Source organism: Galeopterus variegatus, unplaced genomic scaffold, assembly GCF_000696425.1.
Source record: "Galeopterus variegatus unplaced genomic scaffold, G_variegatus-3.0.2 Scaffold8155, whole genome shotgun sequence".
In the NCBI taxonomy this organism is placed as follows: Eukaryota; Metazoa; Chordata; class Mammalia; order Dermoptera; family Cynocephalidae; genus Galeopterus; species Galeopterus variegatus.
In genome coordinates, this window is record NW_007734266.1 from 50,642 (window position 1) to 72,043 (window position 21,402).

Consider the following 21,402-nt stretch of genomic DNA (forward strand, 5'->3'; position numbering starts at 1 on the left):
TGTTTTCTAAATTCAAAAACAAAGGATATTATAAATTCAAAAAGATATCTGAAGGCTTAACTTGTACTCAGAATCAGTTTCATAAAAGGAATTGCTGCATTCTACTGTTGGGTTTTTCTTTTCTTTTTTTTTTTTTTTTAAAGAGAAACTGAAAATACCAGTTGAATTTTATTTTCTTTTATGATGTATGAAATAATAGTCACGTAAGTCATGAATAAATATAGCTCTTGGAGCATTCTACCTAACTCTGTGTAGAATTTATTTTTCTTTATTTTCAGGGAACAGTATTAAGATACAATTCTGACTCGTGACTCATGTTTCACGAATTTCCTAGTTAGAATTTCTAAACCTCAGAGATATAGGTTTGCCACTGTGTAGGTATGTAGGAACACTGAAAGTTATATAAAATGCACTTAAAAAGTAATATATAAAATGCAAACCCATTCCAGAGTTACTGTTCTAAATACATTCATTTTAACTCCTTGTAAACAACATGCCTTTACGGGTCATTTGGCATCTTAAAAAGAGACATAAACATCTCTGGGCATTAATGCAGATCATTTAAGTATCCATTCTTCCCACCTCTACATATCCCTGTATATATTCTCAGAATTGAACTGGAACATGTACTTTAAGAAAACGTATGCTAAAATAAATTTATGTTGCCATAAAATATAGTATGGATATAAGATTTTTGAAAGGGCATTTTGAAAACTGAATTTTAAGCTGTATGTTACTAGCACTAATTTTGAAAATTCTATCATAAAATTAGAGAATTTTAGAGAAAAGGACTGCATTTCAAATCCTTTTAATGATAATGAAGAAAGAGTCTCAAAGAGGTACAGTAACTTGCCCAAAGCCACAGGGATAGTCAGTAACAAAACCAGAATAAGAACTCAAGATTCTTGACTTCATTTCATTTTATGCCTGTTCATTTCAGTAATAATGATTTTGTTTTTCCTATATTGGTGTTGTTTTCTACCTCAGAGTATTTCTACCAAAAACTACGAACTAGAATGGATTAGATGGCTATAAGCTAAAATTGTGTCATTTAAATTGCTTTAGTTTATAATTCTATTAAGCTACTAATGTTTATTTTTATTTAAATTCACATTCCACCAGATAAAGATGTATGGGATCTCCAAAGAACTAGCTTTATAAAATGCAGATTTACTAACATGCCCATTATCAAACAATATAAAGAACTGGTAGGGCAAAGAAGGACATTTCTTCCTCTTTTCTAAAGCTGCCATTTGAAGAGAGTATTCAACGTTACTTATATAAAGAAATATCGATGTAATAAATTCTTAGATTTAGTATTAGAAAAAGGTAGGGGATGTTTACTGCTTTCAATATGAGATATGAGAACTATGTTATTTATTCTACCTTCCTTAACTAACAAGTAAATTAGTGTTAAAATTTTGTATTCTAAGAAGGCAACTACCCTTGGTCTACATTTTTTAGTTTAACTATTTCCTTCACTTATATTCATACTAAAACTTACTGTTTTATTGTACTCTACTTTTTTTGAAAGTAGGCAAGTAGGTGAGGAATAAGAAATTTAGAGACAGATGACTAAAAATAAAGGCAATTTATAAAAGGAAGTCATTCAAAAAGTTTTTTAGGCTTATATACCAAGTTAAACTCTCATGATTATTTTTAAAATAACAGCAAAATAAATTGTGAGTTAAAGCAGTACAGGATTAAGAAAAAATAATCACTCAGTTTTTCTACTGAAGCACTCAAAGTTAGAAGACAGGGAAGACTGTCAGACATGCAATATTATAAATTATGTATCAGAGAAAGCTATAGCTCACTTTTATAGTACTATATACAGTTTACCTATAGCCAAGACAAAATATATGAACAAACTATAAAAGGGTTATTAAACAATAAGAAAATGATTTAAATTATTGAAAAGCAAGAGAAAACTTAATATGCAATTACTTACAGCAAGGGAAGACGTTTGTAGACAGGCATTTTTAATTCTTGGTATCAAAGCATTTTTCATGGATGGGTAGTCTATAAGATTTGCAAAGGTTGGGATGATGTTTAGACAGAGCTCCTATTAAGAAAATAAATTAGATCAATCTTAGGGATAACTTTTCATCCTTTCTCTCAGATATTAAAAAAGCTGTTGCGTTTACATGGCTCAATTGTCATATAGTTTGAAATTTTCACGTTATGTTACATCATTTGGTCCTTTCAACAACTCTCTGTTTTTTTGTTTTTTGTGACCGGTAAGGGGATCACAACCCTTGGTTTGGTGTTGCCCACACCGCACTCAGCCAGTGAGCACACTGGCCATCCCTATACAGGATCCGAACCCGCACAGCACTCCCAGCGCTGCACTCTCCCGAGTAAGCCACGGGGTCGGCCCTCAACAACTCTTTGAAAAAAGAATAGTTATAATCACTTTCGATTTTGCAGATGAGTAAAAAGGCTGAGAAGACCTTACTCAGAGTCACACTAGGTCATAATAGCTAGCATACAGCACCAAAACTTCCTGTTCTCATTCCTAATCTCTTTCCTTGATAAGAGAAGTCCTCATTTATTTTTAAAAATAGGGACACATAAGTTTTGCTGTTTTTATAATGAGGGAAAATAAAACACCAAGTCATGAAAAAACACTTCTCTTAAATAAGGGATTTTTTACCTTTTACATATTTCATACAATAGAATATATCACAAACGCCTTAAAAATATATACATATATATTAGTGTTTAATAATATTGAAAAGAAAATATAATGAGACAGTATTATATAATCCCAGTTTTTAAAATGTGTATGTGTCTGTCTATAGCCTTAGGAAAAAGACGAGAGTGATATATCTGAAAATGTTAACTGTGGTCATCTCTGAGGGAGAATTTTAATTTCCTTTATTATTTTTAAGTACTTCCAAGTTCTGAAACTTAAAGCAAGCATAATACATAGAAGCAGAAAAAAGTTAAAACATTCTTGTTAACTAGTGTGATGCTATCTTATAAATGATCTTAAGTGTGTAAACTCTGAATGAGGATAACAGAGAAAAAGAAGGGGTGATTGGGGGTTGGCAGATTAAACAAGATAAGAAGAAATGACTTGAAGAACTAACTGGCAAAAGTACATCTCAGACACTTTATAAGGACAGAATGATCCTTGCGGCAAAACACAGGAGAAGAGATTACTGAGGAAAATGGAAGTACAAATACGTATCAGGAAAGGAGCTGTTAACAATACCAGATAAACTTAAAGACATTCATTTATAGTCAGCAAATAGAAATAAATTAACTACTAAGAATCTGTTATTAAAATGCCAACATGTACAGGGGTACTTCAAAAAGTTCATGGAAAGATTTGTATTATCCTTCAATTCTATTTTTCCACAAAATTTTGAAGTACCCTTGTATTTTATTTGCTTTAATTTATTCCCAGACTTCCAAAAGGCAGATGTAAGAAGGTTACATGTTTGTATCCATTCAGAACTATGAGCCTTAAATAAACAAAGATCTTTGTAGACAAAGACTGAAATGAATCAAAAGAGTAACCTTAAATATGTAGTATCAGGTTTAAATCAAGTAAAAACCTTTAGTAAACAACTTAAAAATTAAAATTTAATATTTTAAATTAGAATTTCTATACTGGCAAAGAGACTATAAACTTTTAAACATGAAACTATTTGGGCAGTGAGATGTTATGAACATAAGTATGAGGGTACCTCAAAAAATTTGCAGAAAAATAAATTAAAAGCTAATATGAATCTTTACATAAACTTTTTGAAGTACCCTCATATATATCTTCCAAAGTGAAAAAAAAAACTAAATTACACTTTTAATAGCAATTCAAAATGTTTTTCCAGATAGCTCATAGAACCAAAATTTTACTAGCAAAGATCACAGAATTAGCAGTTGGCAAAGGATATGATGTCTTAAAATTGCCGTTGTGTGACAAAAGCATGACTATAATGCATTAAGAATGGTCATATTAAATTACTCTTGCTTTTCCATCTATTTGCTGTACAAATTAACTTTACTATAGAAGGAATAGCATTTCTTTTTTTTTTTTTTTTTTTTCCTTTTTGTCTTTTTTCGTGACCAGCAACGGATCGCAACCCTCAGTGTCGCGCCCGTACCGGACCGGGACCGGCCACGGGATCGCAACCCTCGGGGTTGCTCCCGCCCCTCGCTCAGCCAGTGAGCGGCCGGGTCTGTATGTGGGATCCGAACCCTCGGCGGGAGCGCCACCGCACTTCCCAAGCGGCGCACTATAGCAGTGCGCCACCGGGCCGGCCCGAAGGAATAGCATTTCTAAGCAGAAAATTGAGTTACCACACATGAAAAAAATTATGAATATGGGAAATACCTACTTAATGTTTTCCTAAGAAAAAGGCACATACACCTGTGAAATTTTTGTTCATAATTATCTACTCAAAAAGAGGCAGAAAGAAGTAGGTATACAATAATCCAAACTATACTCAATCAAACCTTCTTCCATAATAGTACATTTCTGATACATAAAAGCAACAAATCTACTTCATAATACAGGTATTTATCAACTGATTCCTTAACTTAGGAGTAGAAACTTTTTAGTAACAGTATATCAATAATGTAATTCAATAGAAAAATATATTTACTATTGAGTTTTATATAAAATAATTTATGACTTAAACCCAAAATGTACTTTACTTTTTTCTTCTACTTTAAAAATCAAAATCATCATTAAAGAAAAACAAATCAAATACTGTACCTGGATCTGAATAGAAGGAGCTTCCAGTGCTCTGTAAACCATTGGTAGGACACTGTTCTTTATCTCATCAGGAGGAGTTTTGGTTAGTAGCAAATCCATTTTTTGTAGAAAAATTAACAAAATCTATCCAGAAAAAAGGAACAATGTTAAAAGTCTAGAATATTTAAGAGATTCAATATATGCCAAAATATAAAGTTTCTCCAAAAGAATAAGTTACATATTTTGATACTCACCATGTTGCTAGCCTGAGTGCGTGGAAGACAAAAACATACAAATCAAGTCTTTTAAATTTCTGGAAGCACAATATTTAACATCTGCTCTCAGTTTAAACATTTAAATATAGACTACCTTCCTAACTCACATATCTACTGTAATACATCATTTACCCTCCAGTACCAACTATCTGGAAAGCTACTGGGTAAGCTACTGCCTGAGGGCAGCAAAGTCAGATGTCCCTAAGAAGTAAATTCTATCATTTGGCTTTAAATTATAAATAAAAAACTGCCCCTTCCATTCATGCAGAATACTTAATTTTGCCAAGGCTCAGTTAAAATTTTTCAGAAGGAATTTTTAACTGGACAACTAATGGAAAAAAGAATACCAAAGAATGGATGCAAGTCCTAGCTGATTAGCTCAGTTGGTTGCAGCATGGCGCTGATAACACCAAGGTCCATGGTTCAATCCCTTATACCAGCCAGCCACCAACACAAACAAACAAACAAAAAACCCCAAAGAATGGAGACAAATAAAAATTCAGATTATAGGTTACTCAGAATACTATCTTGACTGACGCACAGCTTAGGGAACATGTGGCTCCACCAATGTTCCCTCCTGACACCTTAACCATTTGGGGGAAACCTTGCTTCTAATCCTACAGCTCCCTCACTTGCTGTAGTGAATCATTGTACAATAAATGTATGTACTGAAACAACATACTGAAGCCCACAAATATGTATAACTAAAAATTTTTTAAAAATCCAACACTACCTTGAATCTAGCAAATAAATATTGTAATAGAATCTACATCAAAAACTGATGACTTTTTTCACTTACAATACACATATGAACTATTTCCATGGTGCTGTAAGCATTTTCCTCTCCTAGTGAAAGTATTTATTAGCAATAAAATTAAGAGAAACTGGCACAAATCATCTACAAATTAAACACCTGAATGACAAAACAGAAGTACTTAGAAGTGCAGAAGAAAAATAAGTTTTCTTTTCCCAAGCCTATAATTTTCAATAAAGTCAATGAGAACAGTATAACACATACAAAATTTCCTTGCCATTTATTTTCTCAGACAGTAACTTATGGAAAGCCATAGACATTTATGTGTAAAGCTCAAGTACAATTTTAGGAATGATTCGCTTCAAACATATGCAAAATAGCTTCCTAACTAATAGAAAAGAAAGTCTCATACATTTACCTCAATTTTTACTTTTATTTATTTTCATTTTTTGATGGCTGGCTGGTACAGTGATGGAACCCTGGACCTTGGTATTAACAGCATCACACTCCAACCAACTGAGCTAACTGGCCAGCCCCTTACCTCAATTTTTTAAAAGTCATATATTCATTCCTTTTGTTTTTAGTGATAGTCATCATCATGAATATCAGTACATAAATATGCAAAAATACCTACAACATACCTGGATTGGCTCCTGCTGTTTAAATACAGGGCCAAGTTCAGGTAGAATTAATTTGACATATTCTTCTTTGGTGCATTCCTCAGCAATGAGTAGAACGTTGGGCAAAACAAAAGGTACCATGTCAGGGTTTACAAATTCTGAAGTCAAACAAGGCAAAATTCTCTGCACAATGACACGCTGAAAGGCAAAAATGTTTTTATAAAACTAAAATTTATTTCAGGTCTTTACTATTAACATTGAAGTTTAAAACCTCTATTCTCTTTAGGTAAGGTGACCATATAATCTATGGTTGAAACTGGTATACTTGTGAGAGTAAAATAGGATACTATTGCTAACTATGCCAGGACAAATGGCATAAACTGGGAAGGTCATGGGTTAATGGGGACATATGGTCACCCTACCTTAAGGAAACCTTCCCTAGTGAGCTGTCACTGATATGTTTCTCCTCTTAATTCCTTCATTACTTATGATTCCTACAACACAACCTAAACACTTTCCTGTATTGTTAATTGGTGTTTCATACATGTTAACCTTACTTACACTTACACTAAGGGCCTTGAGAACAGGGACAGTATTTTATGCTTCCTCTTTACTTTCTAACCATCTAAGTAAAAGGCTAGACAAACAGATAACCAAATGACTACCTGATAGATTAAACACTGGAAATGTTTCTGCAACCAAGAATCACTAGTTTTCCAACTAGTGCCTCTTTAGCATTCACCATCATTTTTTAGACTATATTATACTCATGATTTAGTAAGTCAGAGACGGAGAGTTAAAGAAACAGAAAAGGCTAACATCAATACAAAAGTGTTCTCTTAACTGCTGGTGAGGCAGTGATCTCCACAATGACAACTATGAACTTCGCTTCTGACATTTAATGCCCAACTGCTGCATTTGCATTTAGGTAATATCGTTCTAATTTGTTTTTTATCTTATTTAATTTTGGACCATGCAAAAAAGGTCCACTAAACTTTTGGTTTCAGTCTGTAGCCTTTCATAGTCATTTACTTAAGGCGAAAGTCATATTATTTCTTTGGAAGAGTTATTATAGTAAATCAAAATAAGCTTTTAAATTCTAAAATCCTGACTATAATAAGAAATTGATCAACAACAAACCTTGGGCAGTTTTGGTAGAACCTTTGGCAGTCCTTTGAAAAACTGTGATTTCTGAAGATTATCTCTTTGGAATAAGGTATCAAAATATTGCAGTGTTACTGCACCAACATCATCAAAGAAGGGAATCTAAAAATATAAAAATAAATTGTTTTGATAAATATGAAGTTGAAAGTACTTCTCATATCTGAAACCACATAAGGTGAAAAAATATTCAGAAACATTTACCAAAATACTAAAGACCACTTTAACAGAAATTCTAATTATAAAAGTCAGAATAAGAAAATAATTAACAAATTATTTTTCTTTTCAAGTTCAAATCTTCAAAATCAGTACCTGAGAGTTAGCTGGGGAATAACATTTTTTTTTTACATAACTCTAAAATATTTAAAGATTTAAGAAAAATATCTTGAAGGCTGATGGAGTTTGGATGTGTTGTCCTCTTCAAAACTCATGTGGAAATCTAACCCCCAATGTGGCAGTGCTGGAAGCTGTTTGAGTCATGGGGGCAGATCCCTCAGGAATGGATTAATGCTCTCTCTGGGGCAGGGGGACTTGAATGAGTTCTCACTCTATTAGTTCCCATGAGAGCTGGTTGTTTAACATACCCTGTACCTCCCCTCTCTCTCTCTTGCTTCCTCTCACCATGTGAACGGCCTGTACCTGCCACTGGCTGCCTGCCACTTTCCGCCATGAGTAGAAGCAGCCTGAGGCCTGCGCCAGATGCAGCTGTCCCAGAATCGTAAGCCAAATAAACCTCTGTTCTTTATACATTACCCAGTTTCAGGTATTTCTGTTATACCAACACAAAACGGACTAACACAAAGGCATAAAGAATACAAGTTATTTATTAAAATCCATGCTTATAAGAGTGAAATAGAGGGCCATGAATTCTCGGGTCCAGAATGTCAGTATACCTAATTGTGACTATTAGGAATCTGTTCACTTGAAATCTTAATTTTCTATCAGAGTAATTATATCTGTAAATTATTTAGCTATTTAAGATGAAAAGAAGTTGAATATTTAATACCCTCAAGAACACAGATGTTACCTGAGGACTCTATTTGACTAAATCTTGCTTTAGAAGAACTTAATCTACTTTTAACTCATTTTTTGTCCCTCTACCTAAAGCAGAAATCTGTGTGTACTCACCTTTGTCATTTGATCTGCATCTGGTCTTACAGTTGGAGTTACATTTAACAGTAGTTTTACGTGTTCACGAACTTCTTCAGGTATATTTGTAAGTGAACTAGATCCTAAACGACTCAACTATTCAAAAGAGTGATAGCATTAAATATGTATATAAAACATTCAAAAAGATATGCATTTATATTGTTAATAGTCTATTTAAGAAATCTTTTTAGGGCCGGCCCCACGGCTCACCCACGGCGGTGCTGATAACACCAAGGCCACGGGTTTGTATCCTATATATGGATGGCCAGTTAGCTCTCACTTGGGAGAGCGTGGTGCAGACAACACCTAGCCAAAGGTTAAGATCCCCTTACCGGTCATCTTTAAAAAAAAAAAAAGAAATCTTTTTAAAATTTACTCAATATATTTGTAGATTAAACAAATTGCTAAATCTATTACAAGATAATTAAAATATTTATCTTTAATATCTAAAATTGCTTCTATTCCTAAAATAAAATACACAGTATTTTAGACCATATTTCAATATTTACTCTAGTAAATGCCATGATTAAAGTTACAGTAACAAACTTCAGTACTTATTATTCATATTTATAGAATTACTTTTATGAAATTGATTTATGCAAACAAAATGAGATAGTCATCTCATTTAGAGAATTTTCTGAACACATTTTAGAAAAAAAACCAAAGAAACGTTTAATACATTTTTAATGCAAGCAAATATTTATAGGCAAATACCTGATCCAACTGCCTACTGAAACTCTTGTAAATATCTTGTTTGTTGACTTCAAATATAGGCTTTCCTTTATTAAATACAGCATACATAACAGTTCCTAAAGAATACATATCACTGGCTGTTTCACAGCTCACAGAAAGTATGTATTCAGGAGCCAAATATTCAGGATTTGGAAGACATAATGATGGTAAATTTGGGTCCCATTCTTTACAAGAAAACTTGGGCTATAATAAGACAGAAAAGGGATTACACAGATTAAATATTTCAAATTATGGTAAACCACTATCAAGCAGTAGTAATCTATCTTTAAATTCGTACTCAGTCATGCAACTAAAAATGTCACCATCACCTTCAATCCTAAAATTCCCAAATCCCCAAATCTGGAAGGTGCATGCAACAAACTGAGAGATAATAACTTTGAGATTATTGGAGTCTCTTCCAGAAGACAAATTATCACTGTAAAATGAACATGTGAGGGTCTGGCTCATGTTATGTGATACACAGGCTTCACTCAAGTTTTATGGGCTCAGATAGAGACTGTTGCTTAAAACCTTGTTCTTTTACTATCTAGCTATATGACCTACTTAAGAGGTTCAAAGGAATGTAGTAAGGACTAACAAAATGTGTGGAAGTCAGACCTAGAACAGTGCTTGACCCATAGTACGTATTCAACTAATACTAATTATTTCTGATTCCTTTAAAAATGTCTGCTTAAATTACAAATCTATCTTAGGTCAAATCACTGTCCCTTTAACAACTATATAGTAAAAACCTGAAATATAACATAAGGTGCCATATCACAAAGGGTCTTCTATTCCATAAAGAACCAATCAACACAAAACATGATTGATCTAATGCAGTGCTTCTCTAAGCATGAATAGGCAGGTATCCTAATGACTAAGAAGCAGGTGCTTTGAAAGCAGAAAGACTGGGTCCAAATTCTGACTCTACCACTTACCACAAACCTAAACTTAGGCAGGTTATTTTATTCTACAGGCCTAACTTACTCATCTGTATTATTCCTATACCTTGCTGAGTTGTTGTGAGGATTAAATATGTAAATACACAAAAAGTGCTTAGAAAAGTGCCTCAATAAATATTAGCTATTTTTATCATTGTTACTGTTATTAACCTCCTTAAAGAAGATTCCATGATCCAGTAAGTTGGGGAAACGCTGATAGAGATTCATAATGTGTGTTACGACATTCTAAGAAAAACACTATTTAACCCAATAGTCCTAAAAGTTACTTAACTCTGGCATACTTTTCTCAAGCAACATTAACTACTGTAGAATTAATGAGCTGAGGAATAATCTTAGGTGCAATATACACTAGTAGTTTTCTATAAAGCTGTAGCTTTAATCATACCATTAGACAACACAGTCTATTAAGCATACTTTTCTCAAGCAACATTAACTACTGTAGAATTAATGAGCTGAGGAATAATCTTAGGTGCAATACACACTAGTAGTTTTCTATAAAGCTGTAGCTTTAATCATACCATTAGACAACACAGTCTATTACTAAACATTTATCAGGCTTAAAAATTCTCCATTCCATCCCAGATACAATCACAAATTTCCACAGCTTTAAAAAATTAGAAGATTAAAACCTTCATTACCTCTTGTTCAGAAGGATTGGTCGATGATACGCAAAAATCAAAACCCATTATTTTCCAGGCTCCACTTTTATTCAAAATTATATTTTCAGGAGTAATATTCCCATGAACCATTTTCACACTGCTATGCAAAAATGATAATCCTTCAGAAACCTGTAAACAGAAAACACATTTTTACATTAAATAAAACTCCTTTCAACTATGATAATAAAATGTCTCATAATACAAATCTTTCCATGACCTTTTTGAAGTACACTTGTATTTAAGTTTCTTTCTATATGCACATAAGCAGACAAAAAGATAAAAGCACCCTTTGCTGTCCAAATTTATTCAGTTCTTGAGTTTGAAAAGTGAGGGAATTTTTGATTCTTGAGTTATATAAAGTAAATATTAATATTTTTATAAACCTTCACTCCACGGTGAAATTCACTGAATAGTATTGTGCTCAGTTTTCAAATGATGTTCATTTATTCTCACACTGGAATAACATTTGGTAGTTTTATATTTGTGCCTCAAATTACTATGGTATTTGTTAACCAAAACTGAAGGCTGGATTTCTGTTTCCAGAAAGAAACAGATTTTGGCAAGCTAATCCTCCCTGACTTCTAGGACACCATTCTCCCTGGCTGTCCTCAAACTCCACTGGTTACTGCTTTTTAGTCTACTTTGCTGGTTCCTCCCCAACCTCCAAGTCTGTGATGGACCTCTGCAATTTCCCATCTACTTTCACTTTCTCAAGTGTTCTTACAACTTTAAATTATCACCTTTATGCTGATTATTCACAATATCTCCAGCCCAGTATGTCCAGCCTGGACATCTGCTAAGTCCGGACTTAATTACCTAACTGTCTTCTTGACTTCTATCCCCTTGAATGTCTTATAAACATCTCAATCGTAGAGGAAGCTAAAACTGAGCTTACCCTAGAATTCAATTCTCTCTTCCTCATTTCTCCATTTTTCTCCTGCAGTATAGTCTTTCCTGTATCTGTTAATGGCCACTTCATTTCTCTAGTTGCCTAGGACAAATACCTTTGAGTTATCCTGTACTCTATTTTTTAGAAAATCCAGATACCTCCACCATCAAAATGATATACTTAGAATCTGATCTTCTCCTACCACCTTCCCTGCCCTGGACCATCATTATCTATGGCCTGTATTACTGTAGCAGCCACCCACCTCATCTCTTTGCTTCTGCTCTTGAGTTATCCTGTACTCTATTTTTTAGAAAATCCAGATACCTCCACCATCAAAATGATATACTTAGAATCTGATCTTCTCCTACCACCTTCCCTGCCCTGGACCATCATTATCTATGGCCTGTATTACTGTAGCAGCCACCCACCTCATCTCTTTGCTTCTGCTCTTGCCCTTCTACATAGTTTAATTATCAATACAGCAGCTAAAGTATTTCTGTTAAAACATAACCCAGATCATGTCACTTTCCTGCTCAAAACCCTAGAAAGGCTTTCCCTTTCTCTCAGAATAAAATCCAAAGTATTTCTCTGGCTTTTGGGGCCTAACAGGACCTAGCCACCCATTAGCTCTCTGATCTTACCTCCTACTACTCATCTCCTTGTTTACTCCTCTCTGCCACTCTAGGTATTTCACTATTCCTTGAACATGTCATGCATGATCTTGAATCAGGGACTTTATACTGCTGTTCTCTCTGCCTAGATCATTCTTTCTCCAGGTATCTATATGGCTTGCTGCTTTGCCTTTTCCAGGTCTTTACTCAAATGTCCGCTTTTCAGTGAGGTATTTCCTGACTACCCCATTCAAAAGTGCAAGTTCCCTTTCTCTCCCATACAAATCATCCCTCTTTTCTCTCCCCTTTTCTCTCCACAGCACTTATCATGATCTAATGTACTATATATTTACTTATTTTACTGTCTGTTCTCCTATATGAGAATATAAGTTCCAAAAGGCAGGATTTTTTGTCTGTTTTGTTCACTGCTATACCTTCGGCACCCAGAACTGTACCATACATATAGCTGTCCAATAAATATTTGCTTCTTGAATAAATATGAGAATGAATTCTCTAAAAAAATCCCTGCTTGCAGCTTTCAGCATAAAGGTAAGTAAATAGTAAAGAGTGTAGAATACTATCTTAGAAGATATCTGGGTTCCTGACCCCATTTTATCACTTACTAGCCTTGCAACTTTAAGCATGTCGCTGAATGCGTCTAGGTACCAGGTGGTGCATTATTTCAAATTACAGTATATTAACTTCTAAATAAAGGTGGGAAATCATATTAGACTCCACACCATTCACAACCCTCGTCTCTCTAGTCAGCCATCAGGGTCCACCTAGCTCCATCTACCTCTACCGAACTTTATCCCGTACCTCTAGTACTTCTTATGATTTTTGACCAGGACTTTTTTTTTAAATTATCATTAATTATTTTCTACATGCAAGTAATAGGTTAAACATTTATAAACTTACACATTTGATTCCAAAATCAAACCCTCTATAGTACATTATTTCCCCATATATTTCCTCTACCCCAAAATTCCACTCTTCTAGAATGACAGCTCTAAAATGCACATCAGACCAAGTCATTTGCCTGGCTTAAAATTCTTCATTATTTCCTATCACCATCAAGGCATTTTACTCTCTTTCCAGTTTCATTTTTCACCACTCTGAGATGCAACCTCCTACTTCTAATTGCCTGAATATTTACCCCTCAGTGACTAGTACTATACACAAGTTTTAGGGGTTTAATAATATTTTCCAAGTGAATGAATGTTCTTCTCCAGTTCCAACACATTTGAACCCATGTAAGATTTACATTTGTAAAAATGCTTATTCCCCAAATAAAACTTAGAAAATACACAAAGTTTTTCAAATCTAGAAAAGTTTTCTTAACTTTGAGGGGAAAAAAAAACCTTATTTTATGATTACTGTATATTTCAGGCACAAATTTGGTAGATATTTTTATGTAATTATCTCAGTTAATCTTGGGAAGCATTTTATGGTTGGGGAAATTAGTTCAGATGTTTTCTACAAAGCTACAGTAATCAAAATAGTGTGGTACTGGCATAAATACAGATCTACAGACAAATAGAACAGAATCGGGAGTCCAGAAGTAAACCCTTGTATATATGGTCAAATGATTTTTGACAAAGGTGCCAAAACCATTCAGTGTGGAAAGGACAAAATTTTCAATAAATAGTGCTAGGAAAACTGGATATCCACCTGCAAAAAAATGAAATTGGACCCTTACCTTGCCCCATATATAAAAATTAATTCAAAATGGATCAAAGGCCTAAACTAAGACCTAAAACTATAAAACTCTTAGAAGAAAACATAGGGGGGGAAACCTTCACAACACTGGCTTTGGCAATGACTTCTTGGATATGAAATCAAAAGCACAAGCAACATAACATAAATTAGACTATAACAAAATAAAAAAACTGTGCATCAAAGAATACAATCAAGGGCCGGCCCGGTGGCGCACTGGATAAGTGCGCCACTTGGGAAGTGCGGCGGCGCTCCCGCCCGAGGGTTCAGATCCCACATACAGACCGGTTCCCGCTCACTGGCTGAGCGAGGCGCGGGAGCAACACCGAGGGTTGCAGTCCCGTTGCCGGTCCCCGGTCCGGTACGGGGGCAACACTGAGGGTTGCAATCCATTGCCGGACACGGAAAAAGACAAAAGACAAAAAAAAAAAAAAAGAATACAATCAAAAGAGTGAAAAGGCAACCAATGGAATGGTAGAAAATATTTAAAAATCATATATCTGATATAGGGTTAATATCCAGAATACATAAATCCTACAACTCAACAACACACACAAAAAAAATCCTAATTAAAATATTGGCAAAAGACTTGAATAGACATTTCTCCAAAGATATACGAATGGCCACGAAGCACACGAAAAGACGTTCAAAGCCACTAATCATTAGGGAAATGCAAAACAAAACCACAATGAGATATCACCTCACACCCATCAGAATGGCTATCATTTAAAAAAAGAGAAAACAAGTGTTGGTGAGGATATGAAGAAATTACAATCCTTGTGCACTACTGGTGGGAATGTAAAATGGTGTGGGCACTATGGGACAATGGTTCCTCAAAAAATTAAAAATTGAATCATCATATGATCCAGCAAATCCACTTCTGGGTATATACCCCAAAGAATTAAAAGCAGGTTCTCAAATACATATTTGTATACCCATGTTCACAGCAGCATTACTTTTTTTTTTCCTTTTTTTTTTTGTCTTTTTTACTGACCGGTAACGGGATCGCAACCCTCGGTGTTGTGCCCGCACCGCGCTCACCCAGTGAGCGGGAACCGGTCTCCACATGGGATCCGAATCCTCGGCGGGAGCGCCGCCACGCTCCCAAGCGGCGCACTCTCCAGTGCGCCACCGGGCCAGCCCACATCAGCATTATTTACAATAGCCAAAATAAGGAAGCAATTCAAGTGTCCACTGACAGGTAGTATATGTACAATATTATTCAGCCTTAAAAAGGAAGGAAATTCTGACCCATGCTACAACATAAATGAACCTTGAGGACATTATGCTAAGTGAAATAAGCCACTCACAAAAGGACAAATAACTGTGTGATTCCACTATATAAAGTACCTAGAGTAGTCAAATTCATAGAGAAAGTTGAATGGTGGTTGCCGGGAGCTACTGGGGAGGCCTTAGGGGAGATAAGGAGTTATTGCTTAATAGGTACAGCTTCAGTTTTGCAAGATGAAAAGAGCTGCAGAGATGGGTGGTGGTGATGGTTGCACAATGTGAATGTACTTCATGGATTGAACTGTATACTTAAAAATAATTAAGATGGTATTTTACCACAATTCTTTAAAAAATATAGTTAAGAGAATGATAAGATAAGCCACAGACTGGGAGAAAATATTTGTAAATTATGTATCTGACAATGGACTTGTGTCAACAGTATATGAAGGTACTTCAAAAAGTTCACAGAGGGCCGGCCCGGTGGCGCACTGGAGAGTACGCCACTTGGGAGCGCGGCGGCGCTCCCGCCGAGGGGTCGGATCCCAAGTTATTGCTTAATAGGTACAGCTTCAGTTTTGCAAGATGAAAAGAGCTGTAGAGATGGGTGGTGGTGATGGTTGCACAATGTGAATGTACTTCATGGATTGAACTGTATACTTAAAAATAATTAAGATGGTATTTTACCACAATTCTTTAAAAAATATAGTTAAGAGAATGATAAGATAAGCCACAGACTGGGAGAAAATATTTGTAAATTATGTATCTGACAATGGACTTGTGTCAACAGTATATGAAGGTACTTCAAAAAGTTCACAGAGGGCCGGCCCGGTGGCGCACTGGAGAGTACGCCACTTGGGAGCGCGGCGGCGCTCCCGCCGAGGGTTCGGATCCCATGTGGAGACCGGTTCCCACTCACTGGCTGAGCGCGGTGCGGGTGCAACACCGAGGGTTGCGATCCCGTTACCGGTCAGTAAAAAAGACAAAAAGGTAAAAAAAAAAAAAAAAAAAGTTCATGGAAAGGGCGTGGGACCAAAAAAAAAAAAGTCATGAAAAGATTTGTTTTATCTTTTAATTCTATTTTTCCACAAACCTTTCAAATAACCCTCACATATAGAAACCTCAAAATTCAATAATATGAAGACAACCCATTTAAGAAATGGGCAAAATATCTGAATGAACATTTCACCAAAAAAAATATTAAGATGGAAAAGACCATATGAAAGGTGTTCAATATCATTATTCATAGAGAAATGCAAATTAAAACCAAAATGAGATATTACTGCACACCTGTTAGAATGGCTAAAATTAAAAAGTCCAAACATACCAAATTTTGGCAAAGATTTTAAAAATGTAATTCTCGTATGTTATTGGTGAGAATATAAAATGGTACAACCACTTTGGAAAACAATTTGTCAGTTTCTTAAAAAAGTAAAATATATGGATACTGTCTGATCTAGTCATTCTACTCCCAGGTATTTATTTAACCAAAAGAAATGAAAGCATGTGTCCATACAAAAACTTGTACATGAATGTTTAGAGTAGCTTTATCTGCTACAGCTAAAAAATGGAAACAACTCAAATGACCATCAATAGGTAAATGAATAAACAAACTGGTATATCCATACAATGGGCCGCTATTCAGGAATTAAAAAAAGAATGAACTACTGATATGTATAATACAGATGATCTCAACGTAATTACGTTGACTGAAAGAAGCCAGACCAAAAAAGAATATGTACCATGATTCCATTTATAAAATTCTAGAAAATGCAAACTAATTCATAGTAATAGAAAGCAGGTCAGTGACTTCCTAGGATGAGAGACAAAGAAACTGCAAGGAACAGGAGGGAAGAATTACAAGGGGTACGAGGAAGCTTTTGGGGGTGATGAATATTTGCATTACCTTAATTGTGGTGACAGTTTCACAGGTATGTACACATCAAACTTATAAACTGTATATTTTGAATAAGTGCAGTTTATTACATGCAAATTATAACTTAATAAAACTGTTAAAAACTATAAATAAAATGATCTCTGTCCCCAAGGAACTTAGAATCTACTGTATAAATTTAAATTTACTCTATGGAGCTGAAGATATTATTTTGGTAAGCAGTGAAAGGAAAATCTGAAAAAGTGGGCATTTATGAAAGGCTAACAATACCTCTTGATATTTACTAAATAATGTCCTTAAAGATGTAATTTTTTACCTTTATTAAATACTTTATTTTTTATTTCAATTTAATGTTTTGTTTATGAAATGCATTTACATGGTTTAAAATTCAAAAGAATCACAAAGAACCCACCCCATTTACCAGTCAATTAGTGCCCTACCCCAAAGGTTACCAATGTTATCAGTTTCATATATTTAAAATATAACTTAAACCTAATAAACTGCAGAAAAAAATTCTAAGACATAAAAATAATTTTTAAGTTGCTGACAAGAACTAAAGTTTTACATAGTTTACATAGCTAGTAAATTTGAAATAACCAAAAACAATTTTAAAGGAAAAAATACTATTTACCTGTTGAATAAAAATACATACCTGAAGCAAACCGTATTTGGTTTCTACATCGTAAAGTTTATAATCCTTAATGTCTGGAGATATAGGGGAAGGTAGGTTTTCCCAATTACCAAGAACATTGGCTAAACTAGCAAAAACTGGTTCCGTACAAAATGCCAAGCAATCCCTGTTTTAAAAAAGAAAGAGTTATTTACTATTTTTTTTTTACACATTATCAAAATCAAATATACATAAAATATTAGAGGGTCTATTAAACTATCAAGAAGAAGGTAAATTTTAGATTTGTTAATTTTAGCATAAATATAATACACTTACCAACAAAGTAAGGAGGCTTTGTACAATAGCCCCCCTTATCTGCAGATTCAGTTACCCATTGTCAATCAGGGTCTGAAAATGGGTGAGTACGTATAAGATATTTTAAGAGCGAAGAGACCACTTCCACTTAACTTTTGTTACAGTACATCATTATAATTGTTCTATTTTATAATTAATTATTGTTGTTAATCTCTTGCTATGCCTGATTTATACATTAAATTTTTCACAGGTATGTATATATAGGAAAAAATATAGTATATACTGGGTTCCCTACTGTCCAGATTTTCATGCATCCGCTAGGGACATATATCCCAAGGATAAGGAGGGACTACTGTATATGAATTACACTGGATAAGTCACTCAGGCTTTAAAGTGTTGTGAGAGTTGTGATATTTTTTAAAACTTAAAGAGTCAGAAAAATAAACATGATTTCAACTGTGATTTTTCAAATGATTGATATTCTTTATGGAAAACCAATGAACTAATTCAATATATTGTTACATCTAAAATATTATCCTTATTTATAAGGCTGTAATTTTCAGAATATACTCAAAGGAACCTGCAAATTTCCTACAGACGCCTCTGGAGCAAGAGGAGTCAGGCAGAGAAGGACAGGGCATAGCTCCAGGTCCCCTGTTCCCACTTCAATCAAAGCAGCTTTGCTTTAAATCTATTTTATATCATTTAGAAAGGTGTCACAGTTTTTAAATTTTTAAAATTATTACTCTTTGATGTATAAGAAAATTTACAAGTTTAGAAACTGTTAGATATTGACATTCAATAGCCTTATAAAATAATGAACAAGAGTTCAGGCTTTGAAGGCAGATACCTGACCTCAAGTTCCAGCATACTTATTCCCTGCCTTGGTGACAATGGACCCCACCACTCTGAGCCTCACTTGCCCATTTGTAAAATGGTGATAACAGACCCATCTTGAAGGGTTACTGTGAAGATCAAATAAGACAATCATGTAAAATACACAGCAAAATGTCTAAAATGTAAGCTCAATATATGCTTACTACTGGCTATCATAATTACAAACATCTGAGGCTCAAGCCCAAACATTTTAGGCCTTGGGCTTTAGGCTCTGGCAATAAAGATCTACAAGGTAGTGCAGTAACAAGGCTATATACCAAGCTTCTGTGCCTGGATAGTATTTGTTTAATGGTAGACATGCCCTTTGCTGTTTCATCTGTCCACAATAGCTGAATAACGTTTTCGCTGCCTTGAACTCATTTTTCAAATGAAAGCACATGCAGAAGCTCACTACATATAAGAGATAAAGACAGAGTTGCTTAGGTTGAATGAGATAAAAGGTCATATTGTACTGCCTGCTCAGTCATCATCAAGGACTCTATCTTGTCCTTTACTCCCAGCAGTAGATTCATTTAACACAGGGGACACTAAGCATTCTCTTGTTGAACTATACTGGAGGAAAACTGTTCAAATACTCTTAAGGTCTTTTCCACCATTTCCTACAACTCCCAGGCCTCATTTATTTTAGCAACTCTTATTTTTTTCCTCTGTCTTGACCCAAAATTCATCCTTGGTCACATCAACATCACTATAATTATGCTTCAAGCTCTAAGGCCTTATGATCTTTCATGAATATTCATTTCCATTATCACTACAAACAGTCACATACCAGACAGGCTATATCCTCTCAAGGACCACCTCCCCTCCCACAACCACAGCTATTTAGCAGCCATTTTACTCTTATCCTTTTACTATCTCCACCAAACTTAGCTTCCTAGTGTCTTTATTCAACAAATTCAGTCCTGATTATACTTGATTCCTTTCTTTCCCCCATCTACCTCAACAATAAACTGTTGTCTTTACTATCCTTTTCTCAGTAAACCTTTAATCCTGTAAAAATCATTATAGGTTTCTTTTACTCTCTTAGTGTTGTTCTTAGTGTTGTTATACATGTTATAAGCATGGTGTTATAACACCAAGGTCAAGGTCAAGAGTTCAGACTCCTGTACTGATCAGTTGACAAAAAAAAAAAAGAACATTCATTCATAGCCCTCTTATTTCACTCCTTGCTCCACGGCCCCCTTTATCTTGCTTACCTATTAGCCACTGTCTACTTCATAAAGACGTATAGTTCATCTAAAATAAATGACCCCATTTGTCCTAAACTATACCTCAGTATATTACTGATTCCTCAATCATCCTCCTTTGAGTTCCTCCTATGGGAATTGACCCATGTCTTCTCTGCTGGGCTCCTCTGTATCTATTTTCTAGTTTCCCAAATGCCATCCTACTGAAATTATTAAATGCCACTACCAGCCTCTCACTAGTCAAATATAATGGATTCTTCTCAGTCCTTATTATTCTGTGTTCCCTAGCACTAGTGCATCCTTCTCCCCCTTCTTTGATTTCCATGACATGCTGCCAATTTTTCTCCTGCCAGAAGACAATGATTCCTCCTGTATCTTTCCCTGACTCTTCTTTCCCCTACATTTCAAGGTTCTTTCCTCAGTACTCTGCTCTTTTTACTCATGATCTTGAAAAGCTCATTACTGCCTCTGTTATTCACCCCTATATAAATCATCAACTCCAAACTTTCATCCGAATTACTCTTTTTGCAGTACATTTCCTTTGGGTAAATCCAGTGTCATCTCGGTATTATTAATTCATTAAAAACTGGAAATTATCTTTTCTTTCCCTAAAGTGTCCCTATTTCTATCAACGCTACTACAATTTTTATAACTTAACAATTAAGATAAGATGTCTTAAAGTAATCTTTGAAGGCCGGCCCATGGCTCACTCAGTAGAGTGCAGTGCTGATAACACCAAGGCCACGGGTTTGGATCCCATATAGGGATGGCCAGTTTGCTCACTGGCTGAGCGTGGTGCTGACAACACCAAGCCAAGGGTTGAGATCCCCTTACCAGTCATCTTTTAAAAAAAAAAAATCTTTGAATTGTCTCTCTTCGTGACTGCCAATAAATTCCTATTCTGTAATATTTAAATCACTATAAAAGAAGCTGCAAGGGGCCGGCCCGGTGGCGCACTGCTACAGTGCACCGCTTGGGAGGGTGGTGGCGCTCCCGCCGAGGGGTCGGATCCCACATACAGACCGGGTCCCCCTCGCCG

The 21,402-nt window shown here is 35.0% G+C and overlaps 1 protein-coding gene across 3 annotated transcripts in view; it reads right to left on the reverse strand.

Moving 5' to 3' along the window:
• Positions 1-21,402, reverse strand: part of SCYL2 (SCY1-like 2 (S. cerevisiae)) — a 47,363-nt gene that overhangs the window by 11,097 nt on the left and 14,864 nt on the right. For 2 of the 3 annotated variants that reach the window (XM_008592665.1, XM_008592664.1), the window contains exons 3-11: positions 18,007-18,151; positions 10,997-11,146; positions 9,379-9,600; positions 8,644-8,760; positions 7,495-7,620; positions 6,376-6,552; positions 4,960-4,971; positions 4,727-4,849; positions 1,952-2,065 (exon numbers count right to left, since the gene is read on the reverse strand). In XM_008592665.1, the coding sequence (XP_008590887.1) occupies positions 1,952-2,065; positions 4,727-4,849; positions 4,960-4,971; positions 6,376-6,552; positions 7,495-7,620; positions 8,644-8,760; positions 9,379-9,600; positions 10,997-11,146; positions 18,007-18,151 (1,186 nt within the window). The remainder of the gene's footprint in view (positions 1-1,951; positions 2,066-4,726; positions 4,850-4,959; positions 4,972-6,375; positions 6,553-7,494; positions 7,621-8,643; positions 8,761-9,378; positions 9,601-10,996; positions 11,147-18,006; positions 18,152-21,402) is intronic. The other variant, XM_008592666.1, reaches the window with a different exon arrangement.